This window comes from Protobothrops mucrosquamatus, unplaced genomic scaffold (genome assembly GCF_001527695.2).
Source record: "Protobothrops mucrosquamatus isolate PMUCROS unplaced genomic scaffold, P.Mucros_1.0 scaffold1771, whole genome shotgun sequence".
Lineage (NCBI taxonomy): Eukaryota > Metazoa > Chordata > Lepidosauria > Squamata > Viperidae > Protobothrops > Protobothrops mucrosquamatus.
Window position 1 is genome coordinate 358,391 of NW_015387909.1, and position 17,212 is coordinate 375,602.

The 17,212-nt window shown below is 42.8% G+C and overlaps 1 protein-coding gene across 1 annotated transcript in view; it reads right to left on the reverse strand.

The window, feature by feature from the left end:
- The window catches only part of FAT3 (FAT atypical cadherin 3), a 285,051-nt gene that overhangs the window by 82,840 nt on the left and 184,999 nt on the right, over nt 1-17,212 (reverse strand). The window contains exons 12-14 of the mRNA XM_029285492.1: nt 15,683-15,836; nt 12,882-13,115; nt 1,356-1,745 (exon numbers count right to left, since the gene is read on the reverse strand). Coding sequence (XP_029141325.1) covers nt 1,356-1,745; nt 12,882-13,115; nt 15,683-15,836 — 778 coding nt within the window. The remainder of the gene's footprint in view (nt 1-1,355; nt 1,746-12,881; nt 13,116-15,682; nt 15,837-17,212) is intronic.

Genomic DNA, 17,212 nt, shown 5'->3' on the forward strand with positions numbered 1-17,212 from the left:
TCCAAATGGACCCAACCCTTTGAAAGGCAAATTCAACTAATAAAAAGAGCAGGCAACATAATTTCATTTTTAATGTGGGCCAGTATGCTCATAGTAAAAAATGACAATAAAAGTCATTATCTTATCTTATCTTACCTTACCTTATCTCGCCTCATCTCATCTCATCTCACCTCATCTTATTTTATCCCATCCCATCCCATCCCATCTCATCTCATTTCACATATCAGAACTAGATCTTGGCTGTTTCTCCCACTTTTAGATTTTCTATACCATTTTAAAAGCAGCATAGTCTATCTTACCCTCTTTAAATATCAAAGATTTGGACAAATACCACTCCTGTTGCAAATATCCCTTTCTTGGACAAGGGAAAGGAATTTGTAGGAAAAGGAGTGGCAGAACCTAGGGGCGGAGTTAAAAGATGAATCAGCCTAGAATCTCTACATAGCCATAAGCGGACTAAGTCCCAAGCCTCCTTGAATTCCATTGACCTGTATCTAACTCCAAGCAGGTGCCGTTAGTTGAGAAGATTCCCGAGCATAGACTTTTTAGCAATAAATCAGTTTAACTGGACCTTCACCTATGAAACTGGTCTTTCATATCTGACAGAAATGGTTATTTGATTACAAATATTTTTGGAAGGAGTCAGTTAACTAGATCCAGTTTAGTGTTGCTTCAGTCCTGAATACTACAGAGGTATCTCATGACAAGCTGATTAGCAAGCTAGCTGGGTGTGGGATAAATGGCATGAGAATTAAATGGGTACATAGTTGGCTCGAAAATTGCACTCAAACTTTGCTCGTCGTAACTGGAGGAAAGTGTCATGTGGAGTGGTACAAGGATCCTTCCTGAGTCCTCTCATCTTCAATACTTTCTCTAATGATTTGGATGAAGAGCCACAGGGATTGCTTATCAAATTTTCAGATGACACGCAATTGGGCGAGATAGCTAACAGCCCCAAAGTAATAATTCAAGGCTAGCAAAATGGCCTGGAGAGAACTGACTGAAATTTAACAGAAATGGATGCCAAGTGCTTCACTTGTGTAACAGAAATCTTACACGCTTGACAATGTTTTCTACAGCAAAATACAACCTGCGCTTATTCAGAAGTTCAATGGTAGTTAGTGAAAATGAGGACTGCAGCCATTAAGTTCTATATTGAATTTTACTAGGCACAATGGAGATTCTTCGGGAGTTTTGTAATATTGTTCTGTTGCTCCTGGGTTGAGGCATAAATTAGTAACAACGGCACCCAAGCTAAATATGAGCAGTGGTGTGTATTTCTTACTCAACTATAAAATGAAAGGATTATTTTTAAACCTGCTTTATAAGCCTTCTCCTTACTTTGGTAAACTTACCTGTTTTAGAATCGATCTGGAATTTTCCTTTTTCGTTACCAGATCTAATGAGGTAGGTGATCTCTGCATTTGTACCAATGTCTTTGCTGGTGGCAAACACAAAAATAATCTCGGCATTTGGCGAGGTGTCCTCAGGCACTGCAGCCAGGTAGTCTCTCCTCTCAAAGACAGGGGGGTTGTCGTTAATGTCCAGGACAGTAATCGTAACGGTAGCAAATGATGAGAGAGTCTGCACAATACCCTGGTCGGAAGCTTTAATGGTGACATTGTAGGAAGACTGAAGTTCCCGGTCAAGAGGATGTTCTAAAATGATGATGCCCGAGGACATGTCGACAGAGAAGAAGCCTTCTGAAGAATCTGCCAGGGAATACACAATCTTTCTGTTCACCCCTGAAAAAAGAGAAGAGGAGGGAAGAGCAGTTCTTCTTAATTCTGTGAGGCAGAAAAGACCAAGATGCCAACATGGCACAACACTTCAATCGTACGTAGTTCAGCGCTATCAGCAGCAGAGCTATGAGATAAAGGTAGTCCTCCACGTACGGCAGACATGTCAAACACAAGGCCTGGGGGCCGGATGCGGCCCACAAAGTGGTTTCATGTGGCCCACGAAGCCATCCTGGAAACAGTGAGGGAACGGCGCCTGCTGCCTTGGTCCTGACCAGCTGGAAGCCAATGTACAATTTTGTGGTGGCCATCTATGCTGAAACGCATTCAGTCTTAGCTCCATAAGCTGTCTAGAAACAGCAAGGAACCAGCCCCTGCCGCGTCGACCCCGCCCCCTGGGTGCATGCTGGGGAGGTGTCACCCTTTGTGAGGAATGAAGAAATGGACCATGCCTTGGTGCTTACCTCGGTCCCACCCTTTTCTGCCAGAGACCCTCAGATCTGTCCCACTCCTGCCCAGGCCCCCCAGGCCCCCTTGACGCGAACGATGTAGAGCTGGCCATGCCCACCCAGTAGGCCACACCCACTCCATCCACGCCCACCCAGTAAGCCGCATCCACCCTGGCCACACCCACCCGGCCCCCCAAGGGCAACCGCAGTGCTGATGCGGCCCTCAATGAAATTGAGTTTGACACTCCTGACGTACGGCCACAACCGAGCCCCAAATTTCATTTGCTAAGTGAGACATTTGTTAAGTGAATTTTGCCCCGTTTTAATTTTGCCCCATATCCTGCCACAGTTGTTAAGTGAATCACTGCAGTTCTTAAGTTAGTAACACTGTTGTTAAGGGAATCTGGTTTCCCCTATTGACTTTGATTTGTCAGAAAGTCGCAAAAGGGGATTGCATGACTCCGGGACACTGCAACCGTCATAAATATGAGTCAGTTGCCAGGCATCCGAGTTTCGATCAGGGACCATGGGGATGCTACAACGGTCGTAAGTGTGAAAATCGCTCATAAGTCGCTTTTTTCAGTGCCATTGTAACTTTGAACAGTCACTAAATGAACTGTTATAAGTCAAGGACTACCTATATATTCGTGTCCATTTCTTGTCTGGCTCAACCCAGCCACCATTAGCTGCTATTTGGAATTGCCCTTTTTTCAAAGAATGTTGTCCCTGATCATTGTCCATTTGCTATCATTTGGCCCAGGTTCAATGTGTTAGAATTTGCATCTCTGCAAATTCTGTCTAACCCACAGGTCTGGGAATTAATGTCCCACAATGCTGGTAGACTTCCAAGTTGGGAAAGAATTGGAGTAGAGCAGCAACTTTTGGATGGAAAACTAGACCCGGTAGGCAAATGCCTCTTATATGGGTGAGATCAGGAATTCTATTTCTTCTTTTTTGGGGGAAAGGAGAGGAGCCCAGTTTTTTCTCTTTTTCACTCCCCTATTTTAAAACTTCTAAAGAATAATGGAGAGCACAAGGGCTTAAAAGCAGAGGTCCCCAACCTTTTGAGCACTAGGGACCGGTACCCTGGGGAAAGGTTTTTTCTGCAGATTGGAGGAGGCGTAGTTTCATGTACTGCCTGCATCTCACGGATGGGGCTTTGCTTGTTTGCGCGGACCGCTTTCAGGCATTCTGTGGCCCAGTGCCGGTCCACAGACCAGGGGTTGGGGATCCCTGGCTTAAAGCTTAGACACTGAGCTTGTCAGTTGGAAAGCTGACTGACCGGGTTAGAGACCCAAGCGCTGTGTGATAGGGTGAGCTCCCGTCACTTGCCCCAGGTTCTGCTCACCTAGCAGTTCGAAAGCATGCAAATGCAAGTAGATTAATGGCTGCCACTTAGTTGGGAAAGTAACAGCATTCTGTGTGCCTTGGTGTATAGTCATGCTGACCACATGACCACGGAAGCATCTTCGGACGACACTGGCTCCCTTGGCTAAGAAACAGAGACGACCACTGGTCCTAGAGTTGGACAGGACTGGATAGGGGAAACTTTTACCTTTACAGAATGTTGAGAAGCCTTACCACTCATTTTCAGCAAAAGTTAACTACAGAATATTTGAAAGGAGATAAGTTCAGAGGTCCTGTGTGAGCTGCTGGGTTATTCATCCCCCAGACAGCCAACTTAAACTAACTTCAAGAATGATAAGAGATCTGTATGCTAAAAATGAAATCAGGACAATTCTTTTTACGATGCAGCAAGGGTTTGCTTTCAGCCTAATTTAACACAAATGCAAAAACTAAGTTCTGCACATTTCCATTTTGTTGTTGCCTTATCTGGACAACTTAGCCGTGGCAAAGGGAAACAAACAAGAATACAACAGTCTTTTAAAGTCAGCCTTCCCTTTCCTTTGAAGCCAACAGAAGTAGGAACACATTGGTTTTCGAGCCAGAACTATTTGCTTGACATCAATCACTTACGATCCACAAACTACACATCCTGCTTCTAGTTATACTTCGTTAATTCAAAATTACTTTAGTCGTATTTGAAAGATAAAGCTTCCTTCAAGCTTCTGATGATTTCACGGCTGTCCATATATTTTAGCATCAGTACAAATATGATTCCATAATGCTTTCTTCTGGGAACTATTTTTAACTTTCCATTTTAGTTTGGAATTTCCTGAGAGTCTTTTACTCACTTGCTAATCAAGAAGGGCTACCACATAAAGCGTGCAAAAATTCAGACAGCCATTAGATGGCAACAAAGAGAATCACCATTATATTTATACATATGAAGCCATTTAGTAGTCTGAGATAGTATAAGTCTGTGGTGGTGAACCTATGGCACGTGTGCCAGAGGTGGCATGCAGAGCCCTCTCTGTGGGCATGCGCTCGTCGTCCCAGTCCTAGGCCTTCAGCTGGGTTTTATAAAACCTTTTCACTTTAGGCCTCCACCGCTGTGTGCAAAAAAAAAAAAAGGTTCATTCAATCAGTCAATTTCAACTTCTCGCAGGAAAAAAAAAGATCTCGCAAAGTTGGAATTGACTGATTGAACTTTTTAGTCCCAACCAGTCTGCCGTTACCACCACAGCTACACCCACCCAATTGGCCACACCCACCCAATGGGCCATGCCCACCCGGCACCTGACGATACATAAGTGGGTTTTGGGTTGCAGTTTGGGCACTCGGTCTCTAAAAGGTTCGCCATCACTGGTATAGGTCCTCCTGCTTGAGCAGGGGGCTAGACTAGAAGACCTCTAAGGTCCCTTCCAGTTCTATTCTATTCTATTCTATTCTATTCTATTCTATTCTATTCTATTCTATTCTATTCTATTCTATTCTGTTCTGTTCCGTTCCGTTCCGTTCTATTCTTGCAGATTTTGCAATGCAAACTTGGAAGGCTAAACCTCCTCTAAACCTCACCAACTTTACAAGCTCAGTCAAATCAAATAGCTTCAGCCATCAAACTGGGCAATCCTTTTTTTTGCTATGACAAAAAAATGTTATTGTATAAAACCAATTAACATGGATCGGAATGTAATATACATTTATTTTCCGCTCAATATGTCAGGAGCACAATTCCTTGCTTAGGAAGGCCTGGGGTAGAATTGTCCAGGCATATTCATAAAATGCAATCATAAGAACCATATACAGACACTTGTTTAAATTATATTACCAAAGATTAGATGACACTCTCAAAGGAACAGGGATTTTTTTTTAAAAAAAAAACCATTTTTGATTTATCCAAAGGTGATGACATGAAACCTTGAAAAAGTCATTAGGAAGAAATGATACTTCAATTATAATTTAGAATCTACATGTCGATACACACAGGATTTATCTCCTAACATTCTGCAGTTATTAAAGGTAAGTAGTATTTAAATTATGATTTTATTATCTGCCTACTTGATTCATTGGTATTTTAAAGTCTTTGCAGATTCAAGCCATTGAATGAGTGGCTTGGTCATCTATCATCTATTACTATTATTTATTCGTATTGCATGAATTAACCTGAGCCCAATGTCAGGTAAGTTATTGGTGAGTTACATAAATCAGAATAACAAATAACTACAATTATTATTTATAGGTGAGTATTTATAAAATTTTATTCTTCTATTCTTACTTTAAAGAGAAGATCCTATCTTTATCCATTTACGAAAATGAATAAAGAAACCAGGACTTTCCCCCCCATTAATTGCAGTTTTCTATTTCTTGATTAGAGCAGTGGAACAAACCACAATTAAGAATCCACGTTGAAGTCAAAACTGATCCATAAGGATCCACATGAAATCAGCTTGTCTTAAATCCATTAAGCATAGTTTATAGTTGGAAATCTATTAGTAATGGAAGAATTCATGTTTTTTTTAGTCCCGCTGTGAACAGGAGACCAAAACTGATGCATTGGATTGCGTCAAAATATTCATTCAAGTTTATATAATTGTTTCAATCAATCCAATATATCTGGCTAAAGAAACGTTTCAGATGATCACACTCTATATTTTTATCCCCCATAAATTATTGACCAGAACATCAATAAAATCATCTGAACACTGCAAGCAATGGTATTCTGTCTGAACATCTGTGGAAGCAAAAGTTGAACTTTGAAGGATAGAAAAAGTATTGATCAGTGGCAACGGATGCACCACTGGCAGACCTGAAAGACTTGGTTAGGCACAAATTGTCGTGGAGAAAATTTACCTATGCAGTTGCTAAGATATGAGCCCTGACTTGATGGCACATAATCAATAATTGATAAGTGTACACATCCTTTTGTCTGTCTTTCTTTATCTCTTACATCTACTTTTATACCACTCAGCTCATTGTGACTCCTGGTGGTTTACCGTAACAATCAGAAAACGAAGTCAATGAAAGCAGTACAGTTCAATACTTACACAGGATACCAGATTCTGGGGGAAAGGTGTCCCATGGCATGGGAGCCAAAATAAAGAAGCACTACCTATAGGGTCCCATCGCTTTAAATTCACGTTGACCCAGGACTTACTGCATTCTCTCCTTACATGTGTGCACAGACGAGGGAGATTCCTTGTCTGAATCTAAGTGGCTTCATGAATCATGAGTTCTTCGCTTACTGATAGATGCCCAACTAGCTTTATCGGCTAATTGAAGTAATTCCTAATCCTGCAGCCAAGCCATATAAAGCTTGGTTATGATAGATCAAAATCAGTGCGTTGAACTGGGCCCAGATGATACGCAGGTTCTGAGGTTTTGCTTGATAAAAATACAGGAAACCAGAAGTTGCCTTCAAGAGTTACGTGTTTATTCAGCTGAGTAAAGACGGGCGTCTCTAAAAAGAGAAAAGCTCCAAATATCGAAAAAGCCTTATTTTTATACCTGCTTTGATTACACAAGCAATTCACCCAGCAAAGCTGACACACATAAGATAGAGACTTTGCCCTTTAAGACTGGCACACTGTAGATAAGAAGGAAGAAAGCAGAAGTAGCTAATGTGTTCCCTTTTGGGTGGTTTGGGTGTTTCCCCAAGGCACCACATGTTCCCGGGTGGGTTAGAATATTGGGTGTTTCCTTTGCTGTCCTTTCATGACCTTGCAATCATGGGTCTGCAAGTGGCCAGAGAGAGCGGGGCCATCTGCACGTATTTACTGTCCCCTAAGTCCGGGTCAACATAATCCCCCCTTTCATTCTTCGAGCTGTGCGCAGAAGTATGATCATCCAACTGAAGAGACAGAGGATAAGCTTCTGCAGTAGCAACAGGAGGACAGGTGTAAGACCGACAGTCCTTGACTTATGACTGTTAGAAGTTACGACCTATCTGAAAAAGGGGACTTACAACCTGGTTCCAAAATTCTGACAGTTGTTCCCTTTCCATGGTCATGTGACTGCACTTTGGGTGTTTAGCAACATGGCTGCATTTATGCCTGTTTGCAGTATTCCATGGTCACACGACCACTTTTTACAATGATTACGCCTAAAACTGGCATTTAACTTCTGGTTTTTTGGCAAATTGATGCTGTAGCGAACATAGGGTTTGCTTAACGACCGTAGCATTCATGTTATGGTTGATGCATTCACTTAATGACTGCTGCAAAAAAGATTGTAAAATCAGGTCGGTCATGTGAGCAACCCCTTTTACAACCGTCATGACATATGTTGTAGACTCCATTATGGTCATATGTCAAGGACTACCTGTGCTAGACAGAAATCCATATCCACTATTTTATGTCCACTGTTCTATTTTATAACTATGGCAGTTTCCAAATTGTTTTCAAAGGCACATGTAGAGCTTGTTACTATTTGTCATTTATGATAATAGCCGCAGGTATTCATAGGCTTCTGCTGCATTGCAACATAAGCGCTGCCTCCTGACATACTACGAAATAAAAAGAGTTTGTGTTGTGCTGCTTCAATGCTACTTTTGTGACACACTAGCATAACACTAGTTTCATGCTGTGCTGCTGCAGTGACTTTCTGCTTTTGCATGACACAGTGCCAATGCTCCAATCTACACGGTTCCAACTAAGGAACTGACACAAAGAAGAGGGGGGGGGGTGTCAACCTATTCTCCAAAGCACCTGAAGGCAGGGCAAGAAGCAATGGATGGAAACTAATCAAGGAAAGAAGCAACCTGGAATTAAGGAGGAATTTCCTGACAGTGAGAACAATTAATCAGTGGAACGACTTGCCTCCAGAAGTTGTGGGTGTTCCATTACTGGAGATTTTCAAGAAAAGATTGGACAGCCATTTGTCCAGAATGGTATAGGGCAGGGGTAGGGAACCTTGGCTCTTTTATGACTTGTGGACTTCAACTCCCAGAATTCCTGAGTCAGCATGGCTGGTTCAGGAATTCTGGGTATTGAAGCCCACAAGTCATAAAAGAGTCAAGGTTGCCTATCCCTGGTATAGGGTCTCCTGCATGAGTAGGGGATTTGACTGGAAGACCTCCAACGTTTCTTCCAACTCTGTTATTCTGTTAATGTAAGTTCTCCCCTTTCATCTGTGCATTGTGATGTAAGACAGACTGGTTTGATTTCCCCTGCACAGCTAGAACCTCTTGGTAGCAGCCACAACTGATGACCAGCTCAACTAAAGAAGTGAAAATGTAATGGGTACATTTTTTTATGAGCTGCTCCAGCAGGAGATCAAGCCTAGAAGGACACTAAAATTGAGAACTTGGCTTTTTCCAGGGAAAACTGACTTCATCTAGAATCAACACTGGCATCATCTCAGAGCTAGGACATATTGCTCCATCTGAGAATGAAAGGAAACCATAATTGTCTCCTTCACTGCACAGTTACATAATCCTGTACCCAAAGAAAATGATAGTGCAAGGCTACAACTCCAAATTCAAGAATATATTGTCCATCCCTTGCAGATTGTGACAGCTTTTATGGTCATTTCCTCAGGGGTGTATTGTGCCATTAGTTGCTGCTTTACTTAATGAATATGCCTTCATTTCCCCCAGTGTACAACTAAAAAGCCTAAGGAGAGGGAAGAAAAAAATAAATGAAATTTTCACAATTAGACTAATCTTCCCCATAAGAACAGCTACCTCCACAAAAAGCTCCATTTGGGAAACATTATCTATTGGAAATGGTGGCACCTTGAATACATCTATTTTCTTTGACTCGTTTTATTTATACTCGTCAAATTCTTTAGTTCTTGTTGCATTGTAAAGGCAAATCAAATGAGATGGTTAGGGTGTTGGACAAGGATCAGGGAGAACAAGACTCAGTTGTATCCTCAGCCATGGAAGCTACTGGCTTTGTCCAAGTCACTATTTGTTAGCATCTCCTGCCTTTTGAAGTAGGGGGATTGTAATCTCCACACCTTAAGGCCAGACTTTGAGAAAGTCCAGGAAACCAACTCTGATCAATGACTGAGAAGGTTTGTGCTACGTATAACAATCCCTAGTTGTTCCAGATAGTTTCTGGCCCAGAACACAGAAGGTCACATACTACATTGCATTTTTGCTATCATTGTGGCATCTGGATACAGAGAGGATGTCCATCATCTCATGCTTTGGTTCAGATGAAACTGACTACTGCCTAGCATTTCTGTAGGTGAGTAGTCCCATTAGATTATGTATCTCAGGTGTCTAAGGGACCTAAAAGGTAGGCATTTGGGAAGTGGGGGGTGGGTTTTTTTTTTGGGAAATCTGGTAAGTCAGCAGCCCCCAATCTTTTGGGCACCAGGGACCGGTGCCATGAAGAAAGTTTTTTCCGCAGACCGGAGGGGGGCATGGTTTTGCATGCTTCCTGCATCCTGCAGATGGGGCTTTGCTTGTTTGTGCAGCCCAGTTGTTGACATGCCGCAAACCGGTGCCGGTCCACGGACCGGGGGTTGGGGACCCCTGTGGTAAGTGGTTCCATCAAATGCCTAGTGAGCTACTGGGAAAACCTGGAGAACTGACTGGCGAAATTCTCCTTGGGAAGCTTTGTTGCTTGGCTGATCCTAGTTACTTCCTTGGTTTACCAAGGACATCTAAGATTAGAAGTGGCAAACGCAGTGCCACCCGTGGAGTAAAATGAAAAGTAAAACTTGACTTGTGTTCAGGACTACAGTATGGTATGTTCTCCTCTGATTGTGTTGTTGGCAGGCATGGCTAATTCTCTTTCCAGGAGGATCTAGCACCAATGTTTCCTATCAGACCATTGTGATCAATTCGCGTAGCATCTGTCAAGAGTTTTGATTGTGGTAGGGGAAGGAAGGAAGGAAGGAAGGAAGGAAGGAAGGAAGGAAGGAAGGAAGGAAGGGGGAAAAAGAGAAAGGGAAGGGAGGGGAAAAAAGAGAGAAATGGGAGGGAGGGAGGGGAGAAAGTGAAGGAAAGGAGGAGAGGGAGAGAAAGAGAAGAAAGGGAGGGAGGAGAAAAAGGGAAGGAAAGGAATAAAGGGGAAAGAAGGGTTGTTGTATTGTACAAAAAAAATTAAACATGAAATTGATGTATATCACCAAGTTTCAGATTTTCAAACATTTGATAAACACCTATACTAATTAGAAGCCCGTCTCTCTAGTTATACATAACTTTTTTATTTGCTGGTGTTGCTCAGATTATTCCATTTTTTCCTGGAACGTACTCTGGACTTGATAGGCTTGGAAACACCCTCGGAGCAAGCAGAACACAGAACTGTGCAAACAGTTTACGGCCTCCCTCTTCATTCTACGCCCTTCCTACTGTCTTCCCACAAAAATACACCTTTAAGGCAGGTATCATTGTGCAAACAGCATGCTCACAAAAGAGGACTACGCATGGAGAGAGGGTCGCATGTGTTCAGTACGGAAGGATTTATAGCTGTATTAACAGACTGCTGAATCAAGAGATCTTTCTTTTAATATTCACATATCAATACTGTCATGTTTTATTACCGGCATCCTGTGTTTGCATTTGACCTTAATAGCTAACTACAAGTCAAAAGTTAGAAAATGAAATCTGCGCTATTCATCATTAACTATAAAATCTGCTGGCTCTTTGTTTCTCTTTCTCATTGCTCGGCTCTCTCATTTCTGACATTAAGCAGCCACAAAAGGAGAGAATGGCAGGAAGGGAAAAGCACGAAAATCTGTTTGCATTCAAATTTCGATCTGCATTTTAAAATTCAAATGCAAAACGCAAATTCAAACATTTTTAGCCGCATTTTCTTCTCAGTGTGAGCAATAAGAGGTTCAGTTGAATTTCCACACTTTTGTTTTCAAACTTCCAAAGACAGATAAGATTCCAAGGCTGAAATCCTATTTTTATTTAGGAGAGTTTGTGAATTCTGTGGCAAATCTAATGGACATCCTGCAATGACTAGACTTTGCAACAGGATGAACTTTTGCATCAATTCAGCCCTGCCTAGAGTTTGTCTTTTGGTAGCAAAAGTCCTCCAGAGATAGGTGAACTGTGTTTATCTTACAAAGTTTATGAGATGACCAAACTGTAATTGGCAGATATTTTATCTAAAAGGTTCCCAAAATCACATCCGGGACACACTAATAAAAGTTTCCCCTGATGCTGTGCTGCAACTTTGCACAATCATATTGTCAAGCACTGGGGAAATCAGGAGATTTATGGAGTTCAAATGAGTATACAGATTTATTGCAAGGTTAAGCTCTCTACAAGAATCTGACCAACTAACAGTTCAGGGAAAAGAATCTGACCAACTAACAGTCCAGGGAAATGAGCAGGAGATAAGACAGGCATTCTAAATGGGCTGGACTTAGATCTCTTGTGGGCACGCAGGGACTCAGGACTTATGGTGTGTTTGACCCCTTCCCTCAGGCTCAGCCTGGTCATTTCCTACATATATAAGGATTCCAGAAATTGTTGGCAAAAATGTATCTCTTACAACACTTCTCTGCTTGGTAACTTTTGAATGCAGTTTATCCCGTGGACTTTCTACTATTTTGTTTTTTCCCCCCTTCTATTCAGTTGTGTCCAATTCTTGGAGGCTGCCTGGATGACTCCTTGTAGTTTACTTGGCAAGGTTTTTCAGAAGTGGTTTGCCATTGGCTGCTTCCTAGGGCTGAGAGAAAGTGTCTGGCCCAAGATCACCCAGCTGGCTTTGTGCCTAAGGTGGGATTGCAACTCACATTCTTCTAGTTTTTAGCCCAATTCCCTAACCACACCACCAAACTGGATCTCATTTTTTAAAAAATATATTTAAAATTTTTAAATAAAATATTTAAAACCGCTATTATTTCTATAAATAACAAAAGGTTGTGAACATACACAATATTCCTTCTTCCTATTTTCCCCACAATAATTACCCTGTGAGATGGCTTAGGCTGAGATAGAATGACTGGCCCAAAGTCATTCAGCTGGCTTTCATTCTAAGGTAGGATTAGAACTCGGTCTCCTGGTAATTTGCCCAAAATCATCCAGTCGGCTTTCATGCTTAAGACAGAACTAGAACTCACAGTCTCCTGGTGATTGGCCCAAAGTCACCAAGCTGGCTTTCATGCTTAAGGTGGGACTAGAACTCACAGTCTCCTGGTTTCTAGTCTGGGGACTTCACCACTAAACCTAACCGTGACACCATGACACTATTTAACCAACATTTGAGCTTTGGGTTTGGGGACTAGATTCAGATTTGAGAACTTTAGGTTCTTGTGCTATTTCTGAGTTTTACAACTTTGGCTAAAAGATAATGCATAAATTACAGGAAAAATAAAGGCTACCCATTACCATGTTCTACTTACACGCTTCCAATCAGTTTTCCTTTTAGTGTCTTATACTCACCTACATCAGGGTCATTGGCTTGAACTCTGGTCAACAAGGCTTTGGTGGCAGTGTTCTCATAGACACAGGCAGTGTAGTGGTCAGAAGAAAACAGTGGAGGATTATCATTGACATCTTCCAATATTAGATGGATTTTTGATTGACAGAACCTCCCTCCCCCATCAGTTGCCCGGGCGATCAAATTGTAGACAGGGGTCTTTTCACGGTCTAATGAAGCCAAAGTTTTGAGCTCCCCTAAAAGAAATTCAAGGGAAAAAGAAAAGGAAAACAATGGATTGTCGTTACAATATCATTATTCTATTATTACCATTATTTTGTTTTTTTTAAAAGTAATTTATCTTAACATTACAAGTTAATTTTATCTTAAAATGGCTTGGACCCTGAGCTACTGTGTTGTGTGAACAAGACAGCATGTTAAGCCAGCGTTTCTCAACGTTGGCAACTTGAAGAGGTGTGGATTCTATAACCCGCTGCTCACTATCAACCAGGGACAAAAATTAATTCTGCCTGGAATTTTATGGGAAAGAATCTGGGAATTTGACTCTTTCTCAATGGATCTGCAGTGGGCACAAAGCAGGGAAGTCTGACCTACATTCAATATCTAATCCATTGTCCGTGGACCATTTATGGTATTATCATTTTTAAAGTTTTCCGTTTTTTTTTATTCAACAAGGTAAATGTTCGCAGACGCTAGACCAGACATGTCAAACACAAGGCCCAGGGGTCAGATGCGGCCCGCGAAGTGGTTTCATGTGGCCCACGAAGCCATCCTGGAAACAGTGAGGGAACGGCCCCCCGCTGCCTTGGCCCTGGCCCAGGCTGGCCAGGAGCCAATGTACAATTTTGTGGTGGCCATCTATGTGGAAACGCATTCAGTCTTAGCTCCACAAGGCTGTCTAGAAACAGTGAGGAACCAGCCCCTGCCGCGTTGGCCTCGCCCCCTGGGTGCATGCTGGGGAGGTGTCACCCTTTGTGAGGAATGAGGAAATGGACCATGCCTTGGCGCTTGCCCCGGTCCCACCCCCTTCTGCCAGAGACCCTCAGATCTGCCCCACTCCTGCCCAGGCCCCCACAGGCACCCTTGATGCGAACGACGTAGAGTTGGTCACGCCCACCCAGTAGGCCACACCCACTCCATCCACGCCCACTTAGTAGGCTGCACCCACCCTGGCCACACCCACCCGGCCCCCCAAGTGCAACCACAATGCTGATGCGGCCCTCAATGAAATTGAGTTTGACATCCCTGCGCTAGATGTTCTTCACCATAATGATGTCTCCCTCACGGCACTCTCTTTATCTCTGAACGCCAAGTTATGTGGGCCATCCTACCTAATCTGCACTTTCCTACCACTGACATAACACGTTGCTGCTGGTAAATGATCAGAATGTCCCCCTTTTTATCGCAACCCCTCCTCGTATCGCCTCCAAAACTGTTAAAAAAAATTGCGTAGCTTTGATAAGCAGCCTGGGATGGAGGAACGTGTACTGCAATAGAGGAAATGAAGTGTCAGGAGGCGGAAAAGTGGTAAGCTGCTGAAGAGATGATTGTATAGTGGAAGATTAGACACTCAAGAGAACATTTGCCTACTTCATCATTAAATAAGTGCCAAGGCACTACCCTCCTGCTAGAAAAATTCTCTCTTCCATTCAAGGCAACTTTGCAAGCTATATTTCTTTCATTAAGCTGAAAGAGACCTCATAGGAAAAAAAAAGTGCATTTTTAATGCACGCCTCTCATGGATAGACATACAGCTCTAAGACAGGAAGTAACACACAGGATTCACTCAGGCAGAAGAAGAATCGTAGATGGTGGTTAGTCATGCATGTGGCCAATCACACCAGCAAACAGGTGAACAACAATTGCCACAGGCTCATTTTTGGGTTAAGGTCCTTAAAACAGAGAAAGGAGCTTCGTATAGGAAAGGGAAGGGAAAGGTGCATCTTAAGAAGCATCTGAGAGCTTCTGCACCGCTGACAAATTCCTTGTGTGTCTAATCACACTTGGCCAAATGATGTGAAGCATTCTGTTCTGATCCTGATCTCTATTCCATTCCACTCCATTCCATTCCTAAATAGTTTAAAGGGGTCAACATATTTTCCAGAGCACCAGAAGGCAAGACAAGAAGCAATGGATGGAAACTAAACAAAGGAGAAAATCAACCTAGAATTAAGGAGAATTTTCCTAACAGTGAGGACAATTAACTAGTGGAACAGCTTGCCTCCAGAAGTTGTGGGTGCTCCTTCACTGGAGACTTTCAAGAAAAGATTGGACAGCCATTTGTCTGAAATGGTATAGGGCAGGGGTCCCCAATCCCCAGTCCGTGGACCAGTACCGGGCCGTGGCATGCCAGCAACCGGTCCGCACAAACAAGCAAAGCCCCATCCGTGGGATGCAGGCAGCACACAAAACCACACACTCTCCGGTCTGCAGAAAAACCTCTCTCCATTGAACTGGTCCCTGGTGCCCAAAAGGTTGGTGACCTCTGGTATAGGGTCTCCTGCTTGAGCAGGGGGTTGGACTGGATGACTCCAAGGTCCCTTCCAACTCTGTTATTCTATGTCCTGTCCTGTCCTATCCTATCCTACTGGACAAATGCTAATCTCCTCTGTAAGATCTATTTTTAGAACCACTAGGCAACTTCTAAATAAGTAAAATGTTGGAAGCAGCCAGCAGATTTTGGCAGCAATGTGGAGGAGGTACCCAGGGGGCTGAGGGAGAGAAATCGGCAGGCTTCCTAAGTAGCTTTAATTTCAACAGTAAACAAAGAAATCATCCGTGTAAAAATTCATCCACTTCTTACCACTTTCGGGGTCCAAAAGAAACTTGCCGTTTCCAGAGCCATATAAAGAATAGCGAATTTCACCATTGGATCCAATGTCTACATCCTGTGCGCCCATTTTAAGGATGATTTTGTTGGGAGGGATGTCCTCAGGAAATATTGCCATATATGTAACCTTAAGACAAAAAACAACAACAACAACAAAAAACAGTTATTCCAACTTAAGACTGACAAATGAGGGTCAATTCAAATTCCAACGTTCTCAATTCACCATGTTGGGGTTATTTGGCTGCGGCAAAATATGAATAATAACATTTATTATTTAAAAAAATAAGTAACATTTATGAAAGAATGAATAATGTAGTGGGGGGGTCTATCGTCTTCTTCAAATCATGGAAAATTGAATCCACGGAGTGAGATGGTCTTGCTTGCTTTCTAGGCTTTTCATATTCAGTAGAAAATAAGAGTGGATCTCCAACATAGGCAACCTCATAAGCTCAGCACTCTCAAAGGAAGGATCCAGCCTTATGGAAAGACATGGATGTGGACAGCCATATGAAGGAATGCCTGTTCACACCTTTGGTGTAATTTAAACACACTGTAAGGATGTTGTACAAGTGTGGTTTCCTCCTTTCCTGCGTTTGGTACTCTTGATCTGAAGATGAGAACATTGATTTGGACAGGAAGGGGTGAGAGGTAAAGCAAAACAAGAAGGGCAGAAGCCAAATTAAGGGGATGGCACTTCACTGCTTTTGATACAAGTAGTACAGATAGTCCTCGACTTATGACTGATCACTGAATGACTGAAGTTTCAACAGATCTACCTAGGACAGGGGTAGGCAACCTTGGCTCTTTTATGACTCGTGGATTTCAACTCCCAGAATTCCTGAGCCAGCATGGCTCAGCTTGGAAACCTCTCCCTTTCCCTTCAGCATGGCTGGCTCAGGAATTCTGGGAGTTGAAGTCCACAAGTCATAAAAGAGCCAAGGTTGCCTACCCCTGTCCTAGGAGGTACTAATGACCCGTATTCTAAGTTATGAGGATTTCCACCCCTACCCCATGAACACGTGACTGTACTCACAACTGGGCCACATTTATGGACTCTTGACAGTGTCCAAAGATCACGTGACTACATTTTATGATGGTTTTGCCCCAAACTGGCATTTATTTCTGGTTTGCTTAACTATCACCACAAAAATGGTTGAGTTATGACCATGGTGGGCAGGCTCCATGATGGTCATAAGTCGAGGAATATCTGTAATCGTAGAGATCATTTGCTGATTTTAGGTTTGGTATCGTCAGTAGGGTGATAGCACTTAGCAATAGCACTTAAGACTTATATGCCGCGTCATAATGCTTTACAGCCCTCTCTAAGTGGTTTACAGAGTCAGCATATTGCCTCCAACAATCTGGGTCCTCATTTTACCGACCTCGGAAGGATGGAAGGCCGAGTCAACTTTGAGCCGGTGAGAATCGAACTGTCAAACTGCAAGCAGCCGGCAGTCAAGAGAAGTAGCCTGCAGTACTGCATTTTAACCACTGTGCCACCAC